Source organism: Mastigoproctus giganteus, chromosome 8 (genome assembly GCF_048544385.1).
Source record: "Mastigoproctus giganteus isolate SK-2022 chromosome 8, ASM4854438v1, whole genome shotgun sequence".
Taxonomy (NCBI): Eukaryota; Metazoa; Arthropoda; class Arachnida; order Uropygi; family Thelyphonidae; genus Mastigoproctus; species Mastigoproctus giganteus.
The window spans coordinates 18,074,835-18,099,605 of record NC_143582.1 but is presented as its reverse complement, the minus strand read 5'-3'; the positions used below and the strand labels follow the sequence as shown (position 1 = coordinate 18,099,605).

At 37.6% G+C, this 24,771-nt stretch overlaps 1 protein-coding gene across 1 annotated transcript in view; it reads right to left on the bottom strand.

Annotated features, from left to right (window-relative positions):
* LOC150081305 (dehydrodolichyl diphosphate synthase complex subunit DHDDS-like) overlaps positions 1-22,293 on the bottom strand; it is a 66,763-nt gene extending 44,470 nt beyond the window's left edge. Inside the window, exons 1-2 of the mRNA XM_090379103.1 lie at positions 22,112-22,293; positions 7,172-7,314 (exon numbers count right to left, since the gene is read on the bottom strand). Of these exons, the coding sequence (XP_090235229.1) occupies positions 7,172-7,314; positions 22,112-22,291 (323 nt within the window). The 5' untranslated portion in view covers positions 22,292-22,293. The remainder of the gene's footprint in view (positions 1-7,171; positions 7,315-22,111) is intronic.
* Between the last annotated feature and the right edge of the window lie 2,478 nt (positions 22,294-24,771).

The window sequence follows — 24,771 nt, the reverse complement described above, 5'->3', positions numbered from 1 at the left end:
TTGTTCAGACACAGCATGGGTTTGTTAAGGGGAAGTCTTGTCTGACCAATTTGACTGGATAATACGATGTGGTCACAGAGGAACTGGAGGCAAAAAATAATTTTGATATCATATACTTGGATTTTCAAAAAAGCTTTTGATTCTGTTGCACATGGAAGACTACTGTACAAGTTGGACCACTATGGCACTAAGGGCAAATTGCTGCTATTGGTAAAGGGATGGGTGAGTGGCAGAAGACAAAGAGTGGTAATCAATGGACAGTGCTCTTTGTGGATTAATATTATTAGTGGTGTCCCCCAGGGGTCACATGTTGAGCCCATTGTTGTTTTCTGTATTTATCAGTGATATCGATGAAGACATATCAGGCTTAATGTCCAATCTGCAGATGATACGAACGTTAGCATGGTTAATGACAGTAAGGACGGTATGTTACTGCAACAGGATCTGGAAAAGTTGAGCAGATGGGCTGAGAGGTGGCAACTGAAGTTTAACATTGACAAATGTAAATTGCTGCATATTGATAGCAGTAAATCCAGAGTAACATACCAACATTCCGATACTCAGGATAGTGGAGAATAAAAAAGATCTGGGGGTAATTGTGCAGTTATATATGAAGTTTTCTGAGCAGTGCAAATAGGCTGCCAGAGCAGCTCATGGGGTCTTGTCATTGATATATAGGAATTTTGCTAGCAGGGATAAGGAGGTGATTATACCCTTATATAAGGCAATGGTCAGGCCACAACTTGAGTTCTGCGTACAGGTCTGGAGGCCTCATTTCAGGAAAGACGTAGAGCTGCTGGAATGAGTACAGAGAAGAGCAACGAGGTGTGTGGAACAAAGGGATCCTCTTACCAAGAAAGGCTTAAGTTCTGCAAATTGTAGCGGCTGGAAACTAGTCACCTGCGAAGTGATCTGAGTGAGGTGTATAAGGCCTTGAATGGGTTGAGCAAGCTCAATTCTTGATGCTTGTTCTTCCTATTGCTCAGATTCCACACCTGAGGGGGCATAAATTCAAATTGAGGAAAGACAGTTGTAGAATAGATGTGCAAAAATTTGCATTTAGCCAGTAGGTGGTTGATTGCTGGAACAAATTTCCATCTGTCTTTGTGGAAGTTGACAGCTTAAATAAATTGAAGGCTGACCTGGGCAAACATTTGTAGCATATGCATGGGTTTAACGGGAACGTTTTTTTTTTTTTTTTTAGCAGATGCTATATAAGCCTGCTTTCTTGAATCAAATGCCTCTACTAATGCTAATGTTAATGTATGCTAGAGCAGTGGTCATGCAAATCAAATTTATAGAATAGCAGTTATGGGACACAGTAAAGATATCACGGTGTTTCAAAGGGGGCATGATTGTGGGAGCTTGTGTGTCGGGTAATTCTATATCAGATATGGCAATATAGCACGTCTTATTGGTGGCCCATGACCCACTTTGCTTAAGGTATACAAAGAATGGTGTCGAACAAGTTGAGCCACCTCATGTCAGCAAACTGCAAAGGATGTTCGTGGTGAGTGAAGGGTGCAGCGCATTGTAGTACAGGCTCAACACAACATGGTCTGTACATGACAGTTCACATTGCCATACAATACGGTGAGTGCAAGAATAATATCCAAAATGACGATATGCCCAGCGCAATGTGGGTTTTGATATGGGGTTAACACAGCAGATAACCCAAGAAACACCCTCTCCTCACCACTGATCATTATTGATGATTAAAGCTGTGGTGTGAACAATAAGCCAGTTGCACACTGGAGGACTGGAAATGAGTGTACTGGTCAGATGAGTCCAAATACCTGGGGCAACATGTCAACAGGCATCATCATGTGTGACATAAGCAACACAAGTCCATATATCCATTGTGCATTGTTGTTGTTATTGTTATTTGGTTTTTAGGAGCATTAGCAACTAAGGCCATATTGCTCCGGGGATATGTGGTGGTCATTCCCTAACCTTTCCGCATCTTCCGTATTTGGTATCGTGCATGGTGTCTACTATCCAGTCCTTGTTCTAGTTCTCCTGGTGCATATGAACCAACATTTCAGTGGTGAGACCTACTAGAAGCTCTTAGGAGACCATATGCAACCTGCCATGTTGCATTTTTATGATAACACACCATGTCATCAGGCCTGCACTGTGTTCAAGTGGTTCGAGGACACAGTGAAGATATCATCCATCTATATTGGTCTCCAAATTCACCTGATCTCAATTGAACTGAACTCTTGTGGGATATTTTGGAATGGGAAGTGAGGCATACGGACATGCAGCTGTCGTCTATATCAACATCATGTCATCTATATCAACATCTATATGAAAACCTTGCAAGTTTTGATATAGATGTTGATACAGATGACATGGTGGCAGGAAGACAGCATAGCTGCTGATCCCTACAAACATCTTCACATATCTTGTGAAGGCAGCATAGCTGCTGTTATCTGTGCACGTGGCCAACACGGTATTAAGTATATGATCATAATTCATTGATCGCCGAGTGTACCTCTTCATAGGGACAAGCATTGTGTATTTGATGATATGAGGTTAATGCATTTGTACAAGCTTATTTTGCCTTTATCTACATATATAACTGGGACTTTAGCATTAGCATTTAGCATTAGTAGAGGCATTTGATGCAAGAAAGCAAGTTTATGCAGCATCAGCCAAAAAAAAAAAATAAATAAATAAAATAAAAAAATTAAAAAATAAAAAAATAAAATAAATAAAAAAAAAAATAAAATAAAATAAATAGTTAAATAAATAAATAAAAAATAACCACTTCCACTTCACCCCTCTTTTCGTTCGAAATACCAGTCCAGCTGTGCCTTAAACTTATTTAGGCTATCAACTTCCATGACAAGGGATGGAAGTCTGTTCCACCCACCAACCACCCGCTGGCTAAAGGCAAATTTCCTCACGTCTATCCTACATCTGTCTTTCCTCAATTTGAATTTATGCCCTCTCAGGTGATTATTCTGAGCAAGAGGAAGAATCCCATCAGCATTGAGCATGCTTAAACCATTCAAGGCTTTATACACCTCTATCAGATCACCTCGCTGGTGCCTAGTCTCCAGACACTGTAATTTGCAAAACTTAAGCCTTTCTTCGTAAGAGCACCCCTTTGTTCCATTCACTACTCTTGTTGCCCTTCTCTGTACTCGTTCCAGCAGCTCTACATCCTTCTTGAAATGAGGCCTCCAGACCTGTATACAGTACTCTAGGTGTGGCCTGACCATCGCCTTATACAATGGAATAATCACCTCCTTATCCCTGCTGGAAAAATTCCTGTATATCATTGACAATACTCCATGAGTTACTCTTGAAGCCCGTCTGCACTGCTCAGAGAACTTCATATCTGCCTGCACAACAACCCCCAAGTCCCTTTCATTCTCTACCACTGTCAGTGTAGTACCACAGAGTTGATACGTTGCTCTGGGGTTGCTGTTTCCCATATGTAGTACTTTACATTTGTCAATGTTAAACTTCATTTGCCACCTCTCAGCCCATCTGCTCAACCTTTCCAGATCCTGTTGCAGTAGCATAGTGTCAGTAGTGTCCTTGACAACCCTGCCAACCTTCGTATCGTCTGCAAACTTGGACATTAAGCTTGATATACCATCATCAATATCATTTATAAATACAGAAAACAATAATGGACCCAATACTGAACCCTGAGGGACTCCACTAATAACATTAGTCCACGATGAGCTGTGTCCATTGATTACCACTCTCTGTCTTCTACCCCTCAACCACCCCTTTATCCATAGCAGCAATTTGCCTCCAATGCCACACTGCTCCAATTTGTGCAGCAGTCTTCCATGCGCAACAGTATCAAAAGCCTTTCTAAGATCCAAGTATATAATATCAAAGTTATTCCCTGCATCCAGTTCTTTTGTGACTGCATCATAGTATCCAATCAAATTGGTCAGGCAAGACTTCCTCTTAACAAAGCCATGCTGTGTCTGAGCTATAACTGAAGTCTTGTCTAGATGATCCTGCAGTGCTTCTTTAACCAGTGCTTCCATTAATTTCCCTAGAACAGAAGTTAAACTAACAGGTCTATAATTACTTGTGTCGCCCTTTGATCCTCCTTTGTGAATTGGGGTCACATTTGCACATCTCCAGTCCATGGGTACTTCCCCTGAGTCCAAGGAAGCCCTCATAATTATGGCTAAGGGTTTGCTTACTTCCTTTGCTGCCTCCTTTAATATAACTGGATAGATCCCATTGACCCCGGGTGCCTTTCTTGTGTTTATCTTCAACAATTTCTCCTCCACTTTACTCCCAGTTATTTCAAGGTTCTGTAGCTTACTGCTAGAGTTGAATACACCTCTGGCATTCCCCTTGCTGAATAACTCCTCATGTGTGAATGTCGATGCAAAATATTCATTTAGTTTGTTGGCTACCTGAGCAGGATCATCAACAGTTGACCCGTCGATATCAAGTGGGCCAATCTGATTCATCTCCTTCCTTCTAGAGCTTACATAAGTAAAGAACTCTTTGCTGTTTTTCTTTGCATCCTTTGCCAAAGATTTCTCGTAATCTGCCTTCGCGTGCCTAACCTCCTTTGTAACTTGGTTACAGATTAACTTGTATCTATCATAGGCTTCTGTGTCACATGTTAATTTATATGTATCCCATGCATTTTTCTTTTCTGCCATATGTCTCATTAGTTCATCTGACATCCACTTAGGCCTAAACCTTGAACAATATTTCTTAGTTGGTATGTAAAGCCTAGTAGCTTCCAAGATAAGTTCTTTGAATGCTTCCCATTTTGAATTTGCTGTTGGTAACATCCTCAGTTGGTCCCACTGTATAGAAGTTAAATACTGTCTCAGTCCATCGTAGTCGCCTTTACGAAAGCAATAACCCTTCCCTTTACTCCTAATGGTAGTTACCTCTTTGAGTAAATCCCACTTCAGCACACTGTGATCACTGCCACCTAGTGGTTCATTTACCTGCAGATTCTTAATGCATGAAGAATCACTACTGATAATCAAATCAAGAGTATTACTCTCTCTAGTTGCCTCCCAAACATGCTGATGTAGAAAACAATCATCCAATAAATCCACAAAAGCCTTCCTAGTGAGTGAGTGACCAGCCCCCAAATTCCAGTCAATATCTGGGAAATTAAAATCCCCCATTATAAGACTCTCTGATTTACTGGCCCACTCTATTTCCCTGTACAATTTCTTATTATATTCATCAGAGTCATTAGGCCTATAGCACACTCCTATTCTCAATTTTGATCTCCCAATGCTTATGTCACACCAAACTGACTCGACACTGCACTGACCAGCAATGTCGACTGGCTTCACTTCCTTGGATTTTATGTATTTCTTAACTAATAGCATAACCCCTCCTCCCTTCCTATCCTGTCTATCCCTTCTGCAGACATTGTACTCCCCAAATTCCAGTTCTGCATTCCTTATATCTGTGTGACACCACGTCTCTGATATCCGAACAATATCTGCCTTTGATGTTTTGAGAAATACCTCAAATTCATCAAATTTATTTACTAAACTCCTAGCATTGGTGTACACGCAAGTATACATGCACCTGTTCTTTTTCTTAGCTACCCTAACACAACCCATGTGTTTACTTGTACCCCAATTAGCATTAGCATTAGCATTATTAGCATTAGCATTAGTAGAGGCATTTGATGCAAGAAAGCAAGCTTATGCAGCATCAGCCAAAAAAAAAAAAAAAAACCCACTTCCACTTCACCCCTCTGTTCGTTCAAAATACCTGTCCAGCTAAGCCTTAAACTTATTTAGGCTATCAACCTCCACTACAAGGGATGGAAGTCTGTTCCACCAACCAACCACCCGCTGGCTAAAGGCAAATTTCCGCACGTCTATCCTACATCTGTCTTTCCTCAATTTGAATTTATGCCCTCTCAGGTGATTTTTCTGAGCTAGAGGAAGAATCCCATCAGCATTGAGCATGCGTAAACCATTCAAGGCTTTATACACCTCTATCAGATCACCTCGCTGGTGCCTTGTCTCCAGACACTGTAATTTGCAAAACTTAAGCCTTTCTTCGTAAGAGCACCCCTTTGTTCCATTCACTAATCTTGTTGCCCTTCTCTGTACTCGTTCCAGCAGCTCTACATCCTTCTTGAAATGAGGCCTCCAGACCTGTATACAGTACTCTAGGTGTGGCCTGACCATTGCCTTATACAAGGAAATAATCACCTCCTTATCCCTGCTGGAAAAATTCCTCCAATGATTCCCAGCAGTCTCTGAAATATCCTGCATCTTATTTTCCAGGCTGCGGCTCATTACAATAGAAGCAGTGCAAGAATCACTTTCACCTCTGCCAGTGGCTACTGTTAATCTATTAGTCCTTGTATCCCCCCAATCTAACATTTTTCCGACCCACCTAACACTGCCTTGATAGCATCAGCAAACATTCTTGCACCCTTTCTATTTAAGTGTATCCCATCCCTGTAGAAGCAGTCTCTCCTGTTAACAAGTACAGACCAGGCTGAAAAAAATTCTACCCCTTGAGCCTTGCACAATCTTTCCAGGGCCAAATTGATCGACAGGGCTCTCATCATATACTCCCTCCTATTGTGTCTGGGCAGAATTGCAGACACTTTCAAATTCAACCCTAATTCACGGCTTTTTTTCAACAGTGACCTGTACTTGTTAAGTAATTCCGCCGGTCTCCTACTCTTAATATCATTAGTGCCACCGTGTACAACTATATCACCTTTTGTGCCCTTAAAAGATAATATCCGCTCTGCAACATCATCAACCTTTGCCCCTGGCAGACATACCCTGGTCCTGTTCCACCTATCCTTTTTACAAAGCATGTTTCCTGTTTCCCTGACAGTAGAGTCACCAACAACTACTAGTTCCTTTGGGACCAGCGCATTCTGCCTTTTGCCAACTCATGTACAATTAAATATTTTGACTAGCAAGTAGATTCGATTTTTGATTTTTTTTTTATCTGTACGTCATTTAGTGAAGTATAGTTTTGAAAATATCTTTATTAAATAACTTTTTCTTATATAAAATGCAAGAATTGGGCATTAACAACTAAGGGTTTGGTCTACAATTAGAACAAGGATGAAGGTCTTTATAAGCAGAAGAAAAAAAAATTAACTCTGTGCAGGTATACTGCTCCATGTTCCAGCACTTCTTATGATGACAATAAAGTTCAAACTTACTTATCCTCAAATAGTTGTGTTAAATAACACAGAAGTAAATCCATCAACCCAGCAACTTCTTCATCAGACCGCTTGAAGTTTTCTGTACTAAATGCATAGAGTGATATTGTTTTAATTCCCACTTCATGACACCAACGAATTATCTAAAATTAAAAGATAAACCACAAAACAATACTTACATCACTCATTTCACACAAAAAAAAAAAAATTAACAATTATTGTACGATGAAATAAACACTCTCTCTCTCTCTGAGAAGAAGAGAAATGAATAGTCATGTAATAACAAATGATATACACCGAAAGGACAGAATTCATGTGCATCCCAATGATCTCACCCCTTGCTAATGGACAAATCCACCGCTCAGCAGGTATATAGGTACACTACACTACATTCATGTAGACTGTAATTTGGAATTCAAAAGTATATCACCAAGGGTATCAAGATTAATACTCAAGATTTCTAAAAGGCACAAGCTAAAGGTTATAATGATTTATGCACCAATATCAGGTCATGATGATGAAGAGGTTGAAGAAATGTACACCGAAATTGAGAGCCTTCTAGATGAGCAGAAAACCCACTACACTATTATTATGGGGGACTTCAATGCTAAGGTTGGAAAAAGACAAAACAGCGCAGAAAGGGGAAATATAGGAAATTTTTGGAATTCGTGAAAGAAATGAAAGAGGTGAAAGACTTGTGGAATTTGCAGAATCTCAAGGATTGTCAGTCTTGAACACTTTTTTTCAAGAAAAGGGTGAACAGAAAGTGAACATGGAAGAACCCAAATGGATTAACAACTAATGGAATCGACTTCATCCTCACTAACAGAAGATATATTGTGAATGATGTTACCGTCCTGAATAAGGTAAATGTTGGAAATGATCACAGAATGGTAAGATGCACACTTGATATAGATGTAGGAAAGGAAAGGAAAAAACTTACTCGAGTAAATAATACGAAGGTCTTTGAGATAACAGAAGAGGAGATAGAGTAGTATGTCGTCAGTAGGTGGTACAACTTTCTGAATGTGATAAAGCCCAAGAAACCTATAGGGAAAAAGAAATCCAAAGAAAAAAAATTAGTCAAGAAATGATGAACCAAAGGTGACAAATGAAGAGCAAGATAAACACTGATAAGGAGAAAATTAAGTATACTGAGTTATGCAAAGCCATTAGAAAGAGGCTCAGAGAGGACATAAGAAGATTTAACACAAGAAAAGTAGAACAAGCATTAAGGGAAGACAAATGATACTGAAACTGAAGAATAGTGATGGTGTACTTATAAATAGCAGAGAAGGCATAATTCAAATAACAGAAGACTACTATAGAGAATTATACAAGGAGCGAGGGAATGATGCCAGCAGTGGGGAAGATGGATCGCAAATTAGCAACACATACAACATACCCGATATTCTTCCTGATGAGGTAGAACAGGCGTTGAAGAAAATGAAGAATCAGAAAGCACCAGGGGAAGATGAAGTTACTGTAGAGTTGTTAAAATTGGGAAGAAGAGACATAACACAAAAACTGGCAAGGCTCTTCACAAAATGCATTAGAAAAGGTGTGATGCCTAAGCAGTGGAATAATGCAATCATAGTTTTGCTGCACAGCATAAGAAAGGAGATAAATCAGAAATTGGAAATTATAGACCAATTAGCTTGTTATCCCACATCTACAAGTTGTTCACAAGGGTCATTACTGACAGATTAGAATGAATACTTGATGCGAATCAACCGAAAGAGCAAGTTGGGTTTAGGACGGGATTCTCAACTATGGATCACCTTCATGTAATATCACAGCAAATGGAGAAAGCAAACGAATATAAAATGCCATTATGCCTCGCATTTCTGGATTATGAAAAGGCATTTGACTCCATACAGCATAAGGCAATGTTTCGGGCATTGTAAAGACAAGGCATATATTATGATTTTGAATAAAATATATGAGAATGCTACCTCCTTTATTACATTAGACAAAGACAGTAGCAAATTTAAAATCAAGAAAGGAGTTCGACAAGGAGACAAAATATCCCTGAAGCTGTTTACTGCTGCCCTTGAGGAAGCTTTCAGAAGATTTGACTGGTCGAAGAAAGGAGTCAATGTGAATGGAGAGTACCTAAACCATTTACGATTTGCAGATGACATTGGGGTCATAAGCCATGATCCCAAAGAATTAGAGGAAAATCTTAATCAGTTATGCACAGTTAGTAAGGATTTTGGACTAAAGATGAATATGGCTAAAACAAAAGTAATGATGAACAAGTATGCCACAGAAAGGGAAATAATGATTGAAGAAGCAGTAATCGAAAAGGTGGAGTCATATACTTATCTGAGACAAGTTATTAGCTGTAATAATGATAAATGGCTGGAAGTCAAGAGAAGGATTTTGGATGGATAGCATTCAGGAAATATAGTCACATACTGAAGAGCAATATCCCAGTTTGTCTGAAACGTAAAATAATGAACCAAAGTGTACTCCCCACCATGACTTATGGAAGTGAAACTTGGGCACTCACCAAAAGAATGGAAGAGAAGCTGAGAACTACACAGCAAAGAATGGAACGAATTATAGTGGGAATCAGACTGTTAGATAAGAAGAATTTGGATTAGGCAGCAAACTCATGTAAAGGACATTCTTATCAAAACTAAAGAACTAAAATGGTCTTGGGCAGGACACATAGCTCAAAGACATGATGACAGATGGACTAAGAAAATAACAGAATGGTACCCAAGAGGAGCTAGAAGAAAACCTGGAAGACAATGGCGGAGATAGATAGATGAAATTCATGAGTTTGTGGGTAGTAAATGGATGGCCATTGCACAAAACAGAAGGAACTGGAAAGTTGCTGGAGAGGCCTTCATCCTGCAGTGGATTGAAAATGGCTGATGATGATGGATAAATGTTGCAAGTAGTAGTAGTGGCATGTGATGCAAGAAAGCAAGTGTATGAGCTTATGCAGCATCAGCTAAAAAAAAAAAAAAATTACAAAACAATCCCCTCTAAATGTTTGTCCAGTTCTTCCTTAAATTTATTTAACCTATCAACTTCCACAACAACAGATGGAAGTTTGTTCCAGCAATTAACCACCTCCTGGCTAAAGGCAAATTTCTGCACATCTATTCTACATCTGTCCTTTCTCAATTTCAATTTATGCCTCCTTAGGTTCGTAACTAAACAAGTGGAAGAATCCCATCAGAATTCAGCATGCTCAACCCATTCAAGGCCTTATACACCTCAATCAGATCCCCTTGCAGGTGCCTAGTCTCCAGCTGCTGCAATTTGCAGAACTTAAGCCTCTCCTGGTAAGAGGGTCCCTTCATTCCCCTCACCAATCTTGTTGCCCTTCTCTGTACACACTCAAGCAAATCTACATCCTTCCTAAAATGAGACCTTCAGACCTGCATGCAGTACTCAAGGTGTAGCCTGACCATTGCCTTATACGGAGGGACAGTCACCTCCTTTTTCCTGCTAGCAAAATTCCTGTATATCATTGACAACACCCCATGACCTGCCCTGGCAGCCTCTCTGCATTGCTCAGAAAACTTCATATCTGACTGTACAATTACTCCCAGGTCTTTTTCATTTTCTACCACCCTAAGTGTGGTACCACACAGTTGGTATGTTTCTCTGGGATTACTTCTACCCATAAATGTTAAACTTCAGTTGCCACTTCTCAGCCCATCTGCCCAAATTTTCTAGATCCTGTTGCAGTAACACACTGCCGTTACTGTCATTAACAACCCTGCCAACCTTTGTATCATCTGCAAACTTCAATACTAAGCCTGATATACCTTCATCAATATCATTGTTAAATATACAAAATAACAGGGGACCCAACACCAAACCCTGTGGGACTTCACTAATAACATTAGTCCATGAAGAGCAGCACCCATTGATTACTACCCTCTGTGTTCTCCTACTCAACCATCCTTTTATCCATTGTAGCAACTTACCCTTAATACCATTCTGCTCCAATTTGTACAGTAGTCTTCCATGTGCAGTGTCAAAAGCTTTCCTGAAATCCAAGTATATGATATCAAAATTATTTTTTGCATCCAGTTCCTTTGTAACCACATCATAATAACCAATCAAATTTGTCAGACAAGACTTACCCTTAACAAACCCATGCTGTGTCTGAATTATTTGCTGAAGTCTTGTCTAGATGATCCTGCAATGCATCTTTAACCAGTGACTCTATTATTTTACCCGGAACAGAAGTTAAACTAACTGGTCTGTAATTACACGTGTCACCCTTCAACCCCCCTTTGTGAATTGGGGACACATTTGCAAATCTCCAGTCCGTGGGGACCTCCCCCGAGTCCAAGGATGCTCTCATAATTATGGCTAAGGATTTGCTTATTTCCTTTTCTGCCTTCTTTAATATAACTGGATTGATCCCATCCACCCCAGGTGCCTTTCTTATGTTTAACTTCAACAATTTCTCCTCCACTTTGTTCTCAGTTATTACAAAATCATTAAGCACCCTCTTACAATTTGATATCCTTGTGGCATTTTCAAACCTTAATAACTCCTCATGTGTGAATGTAGATGCAAAATACTCATTCAGTTTGTTTGCTATCTGAGCAGGATCATCAACAGTCAAACCATCGATATCAAGTGGACCAATCAGAGTAAACTGACTTTGAAAGAGGGATGATAGTGGGTGCCCGACATATGGGTCACTCTATCACGGAGGTGGTACAGAAATTGCACCATCCCCATTTGACAATATCAAGAGTGTATCAAGAATATGCCATTTCCGGAATACCATCTGATCATGGACAGTGATGTGTGTGTGAAGAAAGGTAGTGGATGAACATGGCTGTCAAAGTCTGTCTCGCATTGTTTCAGCTAACCGGAGAGGGGCAATGGCACAAATCGCCACCGACTTCAACAAGGGAGATGGTGCCAGAAACATCTCCACCAAGATCATCGGGTGATGGTTTTGGTTTAGTTATTTCCCTTCAGTTATTTTAGGCAGCAGTCGCACTATACTAAAGCAAAAGTTCATGCCATTGGGTTTTCTAGGTGAGTACCAGTTCTTGCTTGTCAACTATGGCATTTTTATTTATTTTTATTTTTTTTTATTATTATGAAGTTTTTTAATTTGTTTTTTTTTTGTGTTTATATGTAGGTTGCAGGTCCCTAAGTAACTGCATCATTTCAGTTACACCTCTCCAACATTATTTTTTGTGGTTGGCAACAATTATTAAACATGGTAATACTGTTTAATTTTTCTGTGTCATTAGTTGATTAAACCACATTTAATTTATATATTTTTAGAAAACCCATTTTCTCAAATTGCAGTGCATTTTTAGTAAACAGATCTGATAGAACTGGAAAAATAAAACCTGAATGAGAAAATGAATTCATATATATATATATCTATATATACATTACATAGCCACAGTAGGTTATGGAAGCCACCGACCCATCATAGTCCCATTGCTAACTCCATGACATATATATATATGATATATATAGCCACAATAGGTTATGGTAGCAGCCAACCCACAGAGTCCCATTGTTAACATCATGACACAGGACTCTAAGCCTCAACTGGATGAAAAAATGTTGGCACTGGACCTTGGATGATTGGAGACAGATCTCCTGCTCTGATGAGTCCCATATCCAGTTATTTTGAGTGGACGGGAGGGTGCGTATCTGGTGGAAAACACACGAAGCTATACATCCATCGTTTCAACAAGGAACTGTTCAGGCAGGTGGACGGTCGGTAATGGTCTGGAGTGTATTCATCTGGCACATGTTGGGCCTCTGGTACGTCTAGATGCATCTCTGAACAGTCCAGATTACGTGTCCATCCTTGCAGACCATCTGCATCCCTTCATGGTCATCATGCACCCACAGGGCAATGGACTCTTTTAGCAGGATAATGCGCCTCCCCACAGAGCAGTGGTGACTAGAACATGGTTTGAAGAGCATTCCGCAGATTTTACCACCATGGCATAGCCTCCCTGTTCGCCAGACATGAACCCTGTGGAGCATCTTTGGGATACTGTGGAAAGGTCCGTTCGAACTTTGAATCCTCCATACAGGAATGCAATGGAATTATGGACAGCAGTGCAGCAAGCATGGATGGAAATACCTGTGGAATGCTTTCACGATACACATGCCTCACCGTGTGCTGCCCTTATCCAGGCGAAAGGTGGGCCTACCCATTACTAGGTAGGTATCCCATGATTTCTGTTCACTCAGTGTAATTTATAATTTGATATTTAACATTTAATTTAATATTTATAATTTACTACTGTATTTAATTTTTGTCTTTCTTTTTAAGATCGATGCCCTTAGTATTTTTTTTTTTTAATATTTTATGCTAGATAGAAAAACTGAACTGGAGATGCACTGAGAGGAGAGAGTTTGTTTAACAGATGTAATTGGAGGGAAAATAATGGGAAAAAGATAAAGAAGGAAAAATCAAATGTTGGGTGATCTGTTAAAGGCTGATGGGTATTGTGAGCCGAAGAAGAAAGGAAGACATTGAGTTGTGATGGGGTTCTGGGTTTCATGGATCTGTCACGTGGCAAAAAATTTATGGCAATGATTACGATAATAATTTATCTTGCATATTTGCACATTCATTAAGCGTGTTGACTGGCTGGGTCCGACATGGAAATTTACATTTTGTCTTCAGTTGCAATTTGCAGTTAAGATGTTTTCTTTCTAGTCTGAAAAGAAAAATAACCACCCATGCTCATTTTGCCAATTTATCTGGTCAAGAAAGAAATACGAGAATTTGGAATTTTTCTAGTGGGTGATGCTCCTGTGATGAAGTGGTTAATGCGGTTTGCAAACTTTTTTGTTTGTTTTGTTATTTTCTTCTTTCATAGGTATCTGCATCCACTTTAGGGTTTGATGTGGGACAGAGGGGTTCCCTTGAGTTATTTTAGGCATCAGTCACACTATACTAAAGCAAGAGCTCATGCCATTAGGTTTTTCTGGGTGAGTGCCAGTTCATGCTTGTCAACTATGGCATTTTTATTTTATTTATTTTTTTTTATTATGAAGTTTTAATTTGTTTTTTGTGTTTATGTGTAAATTGCAGCTCTTAAATAACTCCATCATTTCATTTACACCTCTCCAACATTATTTGTGGTGGTTGGAAACATATAAATTATATAAATTTATATATAATAATTTATATATAAATTTATATATAATAATTTATATTATATATAAATTATTAAACATGGTAATAGTGTTTAATTTTGCTGTATCATTAGTTGCTTACACCAAATTTAATTTATATATTTTTTGTATGGGAGGTACTGATGGATCTAAGAAATGGGGCCAAGTTGGCAAACCAAAATAGGGTTTCTTGTCTATAGTTTTATGTCAGGGTAGTAGATAATGAGGAATCAAATTGTCAACATATCAAAGAGTAGAAAATTATATTTCAGAATGCAATTTTACATTTATTAAAAGAACAAAAAAATAACATGTGGCAGGTTTGTTAAAATTCTTATAAGAATAAATTATGAATAATAACATAATTTATAACATAAATTATAAATTATGTTACATCTGCTTTCATTGTGTTAAAATAAAAAAATAGACAATTAGTAAAATTTACAACACTTTTTAAACATTATGCACTTGATGATCCATATTAATTATGCAATTTTAAAAGGTTTATTGAGTAACTGAAACCCCCAGGGGCTCACATCTGTGAGGGACTTGGAAAACTCAGGGTCCTGAGTTGGATATCATAATTCTTCACTTTCTTGCTTTCTTTGTGATTCCCTTCTACTTCTGACTTTCTCTCTCTCTTGGGGTAATGTAGGAATTTTTTTTTTTTTTTTTTTGGCTGGTACAGCATAAGCCTCAGGTTTCCTTGAACCATATGGCTAATAATAATAATAATAATAATAATAATAATAATAGTAATAATAGAAATTATACAAGAGACAGAGTATTACCAGCCAAAAAAGCAAGCATAACATACTATATAACGTTGCAATCTTATGGATGTTTCAGATCCAGTTTTGGGGAATCAGTTAAAGACAAAGTTTGTTATTCTTCAATTGCAATTATTTTCATAGTTCATATTTAGATGGAGGATTTTTTTTACAAAGGCAATTAAACAAGCTTTGCCTTGATAATGAATGACCAGAGGTTGATCTGAAACTTCAATAACAATTCAGTAATATTTTAAATATGAACTTGGAGGTAGCTAAGTGTTCAAGCACAGAGCCGGAACTAGAGTGGGGCACCAGTCCCAGGTACAGCATTTTAAGGGCACATTCGACCAGTTATATTTTAAAATTGCTCCATTTTTGATTTAATTACAGTTGGACCTGTGTTTAACGACATTGTTCTTCTTGAAAGGGTCCAAAGACGGGTAACTCGCCTGGTGAGATCGGCAAAAGGGCGTCCATATGAGGAAAGACTTCAAATATGTGGGTTGCAGAGCTTGAAAACTAGGCACCTTAGAGGAGACGATTGAAGTGTTTAAGACCCCGAGAGGCATAAGCAAAATAAATAAAAATGAAATTTGCATGGGGATAAATGATTCTAGAACTACGGGCCATAATTTCAAGTTAGGGGGGGAGTTGTTTAGACTGGATTGCAGGAAGTTTTATTTTAGCCAGCGAGTTATAAATTACTGGAATGAGTTACCTACATGGGTGGTAGAGGCTGACAGTCTGGGGAAATTCAAAGGTCAGCTGGATAATTACATAAGGGAGGAGGGAAATGCATAGGTTGTCCATGTCCTTTACTCTTCTTAATTATTATTTTTTTTTAATTTTCTTATTATTATTATTAATTTGTTTTTATTCTTATTATTTTATTTCATGTATTTTTTTATTTTATTTTATTATTTATTTATTTGTTTTTTTTGGCTTGTGCAGCATAAGCCATAAGCTTCCTTGCACCAGGGTAAAGGGAAGGGTTTTTGCTTTCGTCAAGGTGATTACGGTGGCTTGAGATAGTATTTAAATTCTATATGGTGGGACCAACTGATGATGTTACCAACAGCAAATTCAAAATGGTAAGTATTCAAAAAATTAATCTTGGAAGCTACTAGGCTTTTCATACCAACAAAGAAATATTGTTCAATATTTAGGCCGAAATGGATGTCAGATGAACTAATTAGACATGTGACAGAGAAAAAAAATGCATGGGATACATATAAATTAACATGTGACACAGAATCCTATGATAGATATAAGCTGGTGTAACTAAGTTACAAAGGAGGTTAGGCAGGCGAAGGCAGATTACGAGAAATCTTTGCCAAAGGATGCAAATAAAAACAGCAAAGAGTTCTTTACTTATGTAAACTCTAGAAGGAAGGGGATGAATCAGATTGGTCCACTTGATATCAATTGTTCAACTGTTGATGGTCCTGCTTAGGTAGTTAACAAACTAAATGAATATTTTTCATCTACATTCACACAAGAGGATTCAGGGAGGGGAATGCCAGAGGTGTATTCAACTCTGGCAGTAAGCTAGATAATCTTGTAATAACTGAGAGTAAAGTGGAGGAGAAATTGTTGAAGATAAACATAAGAAAGGCATCTAGGGTGGATGGAATCTATCCAGTTATATTAAAGGAGGCGGCAAAGGAAGTAAGTAAACCCTTAGCCATAATTATGAGAGCTTCCCTGGACTCAGGGGAGGTATCCATGGACTGGAAATGTGCAAATGTGACCCCAATCCACAAAGGAGGATCAAAGGGCGACACAACGATACAAGTAATTATAAACCTGTTAGTTTAACTTCTGTTCCAGGGAAATTAATGGAGGCACTGGTTAGGTTAAAGAAGCATTGCAGGATCATCTAGACAAGACTTCAGTTATAGCTCGGACACAACATGGATTTGTTAAGGGGAAGTCTTGTCTGACTAATTTGATTGGATGTAGTCACAAAGGAACTGGATGCAAAGAATAACTTTGATATCATATATTTGGATCTTAGAAAGGCCTTTGATACTGTTATCATATGGAAGGCTGCTGCACACGAATTGGAGCAGTGTGGCATTGGAGGCAAATTGCTGCTATGGATGAAGGGATGGTTGAGTGGGAGAAGGCAGAGAGTGGTAATCAACGGACACTGCTCTTTGTGGACTAATGTTATTAGTGGATCCCTCAGGGTTCAGTGTTGGGTCGATTGTTGTTTTCTGTATTTATAGATGATATTGATGATGGTATATCAGGCTTAATGTCCAAGTTTGCAGATGATACGAAGGTTGGCAGGGTTGTTAATGGTACTAATGACAGTACACTGCTGCAACAGGATCTAGAAAAGTTGAGCAGATGGGCTGAGAGGTGGCAAATGAAGTTTAACATTGACAAATGTAAAGTACTACATATGGGAAGCAGTAATCCCAGAGTAACGTATCAACTCTGTGGTACCACACTGACAGTGGTAGAGAATGAAAAGGACTTGGGGGTTATTGTGCAGGCAGATATGAAGTTTTCTGAGCAGTGCAGATGGGCTGCAAGAGTAGCTCATGGTGTCTTGTCAATGATATACAGGAATTTTTCCAGCAGGGATAAGGAGGTGATTATCCCCTTGTATAAGGCAATGGTCAGGCCACATCCTGAGTACTGTGTACAGGTCTGAGGTCTTATTTTAAGAAGGATGTAGAGCTGTTGGAAGGAGTACAGAGAAGGGCAACAAGATTAGTGAACAGAACAAAGGGTTTCTCTTATGAAGAAAGGCTTAAGTTTAGCAAATTACAGTGTCTGGAGACCAGGCACCTGCGAGGTGATCTGATTGAGGTGTATAAACCCTTAAATGGTTTGAGCATGCTCAATGCTGATGGGATTCTTCCTCTTGCTCAGAATAATCACCTTAGAGGGCATAAATTTAATTGAGGAAAGACGGTTATAGGATAGATGTGCGGAAGTTTGCCTTTAGCCAGTGGGTGGTTGATTGTTGGAACAAACTTTCATCTGTCATTGTAGAAGTTGATAGCTTAAATAGATTCAAGGCAGAACTTGACAAACATTTGGAGCGAGTGGATGGGTGAAATCAGGGTTTGTTTTTTTTGGCTGATGCTATATAAGCTTGCTTTCTTGCATCATGTGCCCTTGCTAATGCTAATGTGGCCATTACTAATACTAATACTAGTAGTACTAATACTAACTTATTTATAGCGAATTTTTTGAATTCCTTTTGGTAATTCCATTTAAAAGTTTCTGCAGAATGAAGAAAATTTCCATATAATGAACAGATTATGAGAGACTTAACTTTGTATGCTTTGTCTCCACCTATGACCTTTATGCAATAAAGCGCAAATTAAGGGTAAAAGAGATTACCATTCCACAATGTAAGTGGAACATAAAACATGTGCAGCACCTATACTACATACCGAGAAGTCATGCTGGTCAACTGTTTTCTATAGCCAGTCAAAAGATTAAGGTGTATTCCCGACATGGATAATAGCTTCTGGTCAACTTGTGTTCTTTGTTTAACATAAAAATAAAAATTTTATTAAAAGAAACACTGCATTATCTTTGTACATGCTGCTTATGATTCCAGAAATTTTTTTGATTTTGTGAGAATTTTACAAATTTCAAAAATAACAGAGAAACTCCAATTACAAACTTCTATTAAGTATGGCCCATTTTGTTAAATCACACCTCTGAGCTTTTTGGTTTGTCCACCAGTACTAACCACTGGAGGACAAACAAAAATTTTCAAATATCTGTTGATATTTCAACAAATATTACAAATATTTGTAAGTTTCTTTTTTGATATTTTTGTTTTGTTATATTCTAATAAATATATGCAAATTATAGACCATTACAATAGTAATTTTTATAAATTCATAAAGATTGCAGGGGCATAGCAAGAGGTGCAGAGGGGGGAATTTCTCCCAGGTGCCAATCTTCAGGGAAGCAAAATGAAGGAATTATCTATCACAATGAGGGGTGCTAGGAAGACATATTGCCCCGGGGCATTGGCGACCCTAGCTATGCTACTGAAAGATTGACTACCTGCATATAATGGGGCGTACTTATAATACTTTTGCCCCAGGCATAGGATTGCCTAGTTCCAGCTCTGGTCAAGCATGAGAGTGCAGTAGCATACACATTTAATTCAACTGTGGTTCAAGCCTGCATGATGACTAATGACTATTTGTTGTTGAAATGACTAGTTCTAAACACTTCAGATTTAGTAGGTATGCTGGGATATAAACAGACATTTTTTTTAATATTGTGCTTGCCATTTTGTAGTAAATGAGCCTTGGCTAATTTCTGCTTCGGGATTCAATAAACAATTTAAAATTGGATAAATAACATGGAGTCAAGTGTATATTTTTAAACAATTTTTGAGTATTCTTCTCACATAATGCTTTTCATGTGGTTTACTTGAAAATTTATTCAAATTCATTCAAACACCTACTTATCAACCTTGCAAGACGAATCTACTACGGGGGGGGGAGTCAAACTATGACATTTTGTCTGCATCACACCAGAAAAATGCTGTAGTTTGCTGCATCATTATGGTCATCAGCTTCTCACGTACTGAGAAAGCCAAATGTTATACCCTGACACCATGTTATTTACACAGTTGTTTGTGGGGCAAATTTATCTTTCTGAAACAACATTTTACATTTTATGTTACAGTTTTTACAGTTTATTTTACAGTTCAGCAGATGAAACAACTGATGTGCAAGCATGTCAGTCTTGTGTGCTCATTTCAAATAAGTGTTAAAACTGGATATTGATTAATTAAAATACAGTTTCACTCAAATAGACTAACTCCTGGTTAGTCTATTAAATGCATATTTTTACTGTGGATGGATGCCCATTTATTGATAATTGAAAACTGATAATAATCTCTTGTACCATGCCACATGTAAGGCTGCATTGAATTTGTTTTTTAAAAATGCCATATGCCTCCCATTTTTTAAAAAATTAGTGATCAATACAAGAAACTGTAAAACCCAGCACTTCAAAATCTGATGTTCTTTAATATCTGGCACGTTCACTGAAACTACTATTAGTTATTTTTGAAAAGTTTTTCTTTATTTCTTCACTAAAAATTCTAAAAATCTCTGTTAATTATTGTACAGTTAAAAAAAAAATTCAGGAATTAAGTTAAACCTAATTATATGTATATGTTTTGTGGCATGTCACATTCCATTATTGATAGCAAGCTGGCTTTACTGGCATGCACTTTCCTCCAATCAATAATGCTCTCTGGCTTCCTGACATAGAAGCATTGTCTGGAATCAAATTGCTGACACACACACGCTTCATATTTCATGCAGTGGCACTCCTGTTATTGACAGGCTAATGTACAATTACACACATTCATTGAAGCACATGGGTGGAAGCAAATGTTTGTTTGTTATTTGGTTTTTAGGAGCATTAGCAACTAAGGCCATATTGCTCCGGGAATATGGGAATATGCGGTGGTTATTCCCTGACCTTTCTGCATCCTCCGTATTTGGTGGTGATGGGCTCGAACCCCTGTCTAATCAAGAAGCATGTGCTACACACTGTTGCTCCTTCCTACCTGGCTACAGAGGCGCCGGAAGCAAATGCATGAATTTTGCTCACTGACAGGTGCAAAGACAGTTTTAATTTCAAAAATTAATGAAAAATATATTTTTTTAATAAAAATGTATTTTTCATAACTGTGAAAATGTATTTTTCACAGTTATGTTCAGAAAAAATTAAAATAAAGCTGGCATCAAAATAGGTAAATGATTTTGAATTATTTTTTGCTGATTTTTCAAATGCATTCATATGGGGGTCAACGTGAACCAGCACACTTGGAAGAAGAACAATCCTTTTCGTGACTGCTGATTGGTTATTAAATATCTAAGCAAAAAAAAAGAATGCACTTCCTTGTTTTACTGCTATTTCTTATTCAGTAAACTTTGTAGCAGTGCAAATTGCTCTTTCAAATTAAAGCCACGTGGGTGGATATAAAACACTTGTGGGAGTTGGTGACTAATTTAATATTATATAATGCTGACAGCAAAGAGAGAAGAAAATTTTCAGTATAAATATGGCTGAAAAAATGTATGCTGCATTATATCCATTGTTAATAATTTCCATAAACAACAACTTACTGATATGCAAACAATGGGTTTAATTCTGCGCAACCAAGGTGTTTAATGCCATTTTGACTAGTTTTCAGCAAAGCAATACAACTTTTCAGCAGCATTACAAATTACAATGACAAAAATATTATTATTATTAGCCATATGGTTCACGGAAGCCTGAGGCTTATGCTGCGCCGGCCAAAAAAAATTTGGGTACCTGACAGAGAGAGAGAGAGAAATCACCAAGAAAGAGAAGAATGATGATATCCAGCTCAGAACCCTGGGTGTGCCAAGCCCATACTCACCAGATGTGAGCCCCTGAGGTTAATATATATATAACTTAGTGACTTTCACTTTCTCACACAATAACAAAGGTTACTGTGTGAGAAAGTGAATGAATTTTTCCACAGTACATTATTAAAATCAAAATGTCATGTCCATTGATAGACATTGCACATACCTCATTATAATCAATACTTAAGAATGAATAGTGTTTTTTTTTTCAATCCTCCAGTGCAAAAGTGCTTTTTCTCTGAAGCACATTCACTGATATTCTCTCTGATACTGTACTAGGCATGCATTTAAAATTGACATTGCAGTACACAACATTTGCTGTGACTTTGTTTATTGTTATTTATTCACATTTTACAAATTTAACAATTATTTACATTTATAACCACGCTCTCTTTTAGTCATTATAAATGTTTACAGATATAAATAAGTTCAGCTATTAGCACTAAATATTCGTTGAATTATGCCTCTTGAAAACTGCTGAGCCACTATGTATACCTCTCTAAAACTCAAAAATATATTTAAAATCCAGCACCTCTCAACCTCCAAGTACTAGATTTTAAAGAATTTACTATAATAATGTTTTTAAAAAGAAGCATTGATTAAATTAAGTGGCTTACTGATTTGACTTGTTTAGCACCTTGACTGTGCCCTTCAATTTTTTTAAGGTTATGTTTCTGTGCAAACCTTCTATTTCCATCCATTATAAAAGCCATGTGCTGAGGAACTGGACCACATTTCAAGATCTTTGATACAAATAAATGCATCCATGTTATTCTTGATTCCTGAAACAAAGGCATATCTGAAATAAAATATAGTTATTAATTATATAAACGGTTAACTCAAATATAAACTGATTAGTTGTACTTGAAAGTAAAAAAAAAAATAAATAAATAATTAGATTCATCATCCATAACTTGGAATCAGTGATACCAACCATCAAGAAGTACTACATTCAAAATTACATTTTGTTCCACTTATCACACGTGGATGTAGGGCTGGATTTTGGTGTTCGTAGGCCCTAGGCACTTTTATTCAAAAATGTGCTTAAAAAAAGGGTAAAATTTTTCTTTTATTTTAACACTTTGACTGCAAATTATGTCAATTAACATGACTCAAGTTTGAACTATAATAAATGATAAACCACCTCAATTGAAGGAGCAACCATCACTTTGATTCTTCTAGTTTCGAGAACAGTCGCTAGATAGTTATGCTTATTGAATTAAAGCTCCTAGAGTCGATTGCACATGTGTTTTCTCAGCTCATTTTTCATTAATCACAGTGAAAAGAGTGAAGCGTTGTTTTTTTTATTTATTTTTCCCTTCCTTCGTAGGCCCTAGGCACTGTGCCTATGGGACCTAATGGGAAATCCAGCCCTGTGTGGATGTGTCAGATGCACAGAAAAACAATGACTAACATAACTTCATTTTTTTTTTTCACTATAAAACAGTATTAATGAAAGAATAGCATGCATACCACTTTTGACACTCTATACTTCTTGCTGAGGCTTCATCATTACGTTGAATTCAATCTAGACATTCTCTTCAGCCGAGTTCCATATTTTTCTATGGAAACAGGATTTGCCAGGGAGGTAATGTTCTTTCAATCCTTCACCGTCTAGCATTGATGTTTCTGAATTCTCTGTAACTGTATTTTCTTCTCTCTTTTTTTCTGATAGCACTAGAACTCAGTGCAGTTGTAGCTGTAATACCACATCCATGACAAGGTATGACAATTTGTGCAATCTGAAAGGCTTCTTTCTGCAGCCAAAAGGACCACTAGGTGACAGTGATCACAGTATAGGAAGTAAGATTTACTTAAAGATGTAACTGCTATCAAGAACAAAGGAAAGGGCTTTTGCTTTTGTAAAGGTGACTACAGTGGTCTCAGGCAGTTTTTAAATTTTATGCGATGAAACCAACTAATCATATTATTATTATTAGCCATATGGTGCAAGGAAGCCTGAGGCTTATGCTGCACCAGCCAAAAAAAAAATTTCCGAACTACCCCAAGAGAGAGAGAGAGAGAGAGAGAGAGAGAGAGAGAGAGAGAGAGAGAGAGAGAAATAAAAGGAAATCGCCAAGGAAGAGAAGAATGATGATATTCAGCTCAGGCCCCTGGGTGTGCCAAGCCCATACTCACCAGATATGAGCTCATGTTACCAAATGCAAATTCGAAATGAGAAGCCTTGAGGGAAGTAATTGTAGAAGGTACCAGGGATTTTACACTAATTTTTACAATTTTACAATGGCAGATGAACTGATGAGACTCGAGGTGACAGAAGAAAATATAAACTAGTCTGCAATCAGTTCACAGAGGTTAGGCAAGCTAAGGCAGATTACGAAATGTCTCTGGCAAAGAACACAAAGATAAGCAGCAAAGACATCTTAACTTATGTAAACACTAGATGGAAGGGGATTAATCACATTGATCTACTTGATGTCATGGTTTAACCATTGATAATCCTACTCAGGTTGATGACAGACTTAGGTAGTTTGCATCTATGTTCATGCAAATTCTTTAGGGAGAAGAATTCTAGAAGTTCATCAAAATCTAACTGGGAATTATATGATTTTGTGATAACTGAGAGGAAAGTGGAAGAGAAATTGCTGAAGCTTAACATAAAAAAAAAGGTGCCTGGGGTAGATGGGATCTAAGCAATTATATTAAGGTAGGAAGCAAAGGAAGTAAGCAAACTTTAATCATAATTATGAGAGCATCAATGGATTCAGGAAAGGTTCCCATATTGTTGCACAACTTTGTCTGACCAATCTGATTGGATACTATGTGCAATAACGAAGAAACTGGAAGCAAAATATAATTCTGAATCACACACTTGGATTTTAAAAAAGCTTTTGATATTGTTGTACATAAAAGAATGGTGTACAAATCAGAGCAGAGTGGCATTAATAGTAAGTTATTGCTATGGATAAAGGGATAGCTGAGAAAATAGAGTGGTTTTCAATGGACACTGATCTTCTTGGACAGATGTTATTAGCAGAGTCCCTGGGATTCAGTCCTGGGACTATTGTTGTTTTCTATATTTATTAATGATACCGATGGAGGAAAATTAGGCTTAATACCTAAGTTTGCAGATGATACGAAGGTTAACAGAGCGCTTAATGTTAAGTAATCAGGGTATGCTACTGCAAAACGATCTACAAAACTTTGGCAGAAAACATACAGTATATGCCTCATAGCCCTAAAGCTCTAGTCTTAGTTAAAAAAAAAACACAATCAGATTTCCCTTTAGATATCTAATTGTTATACTTTGTAGTTT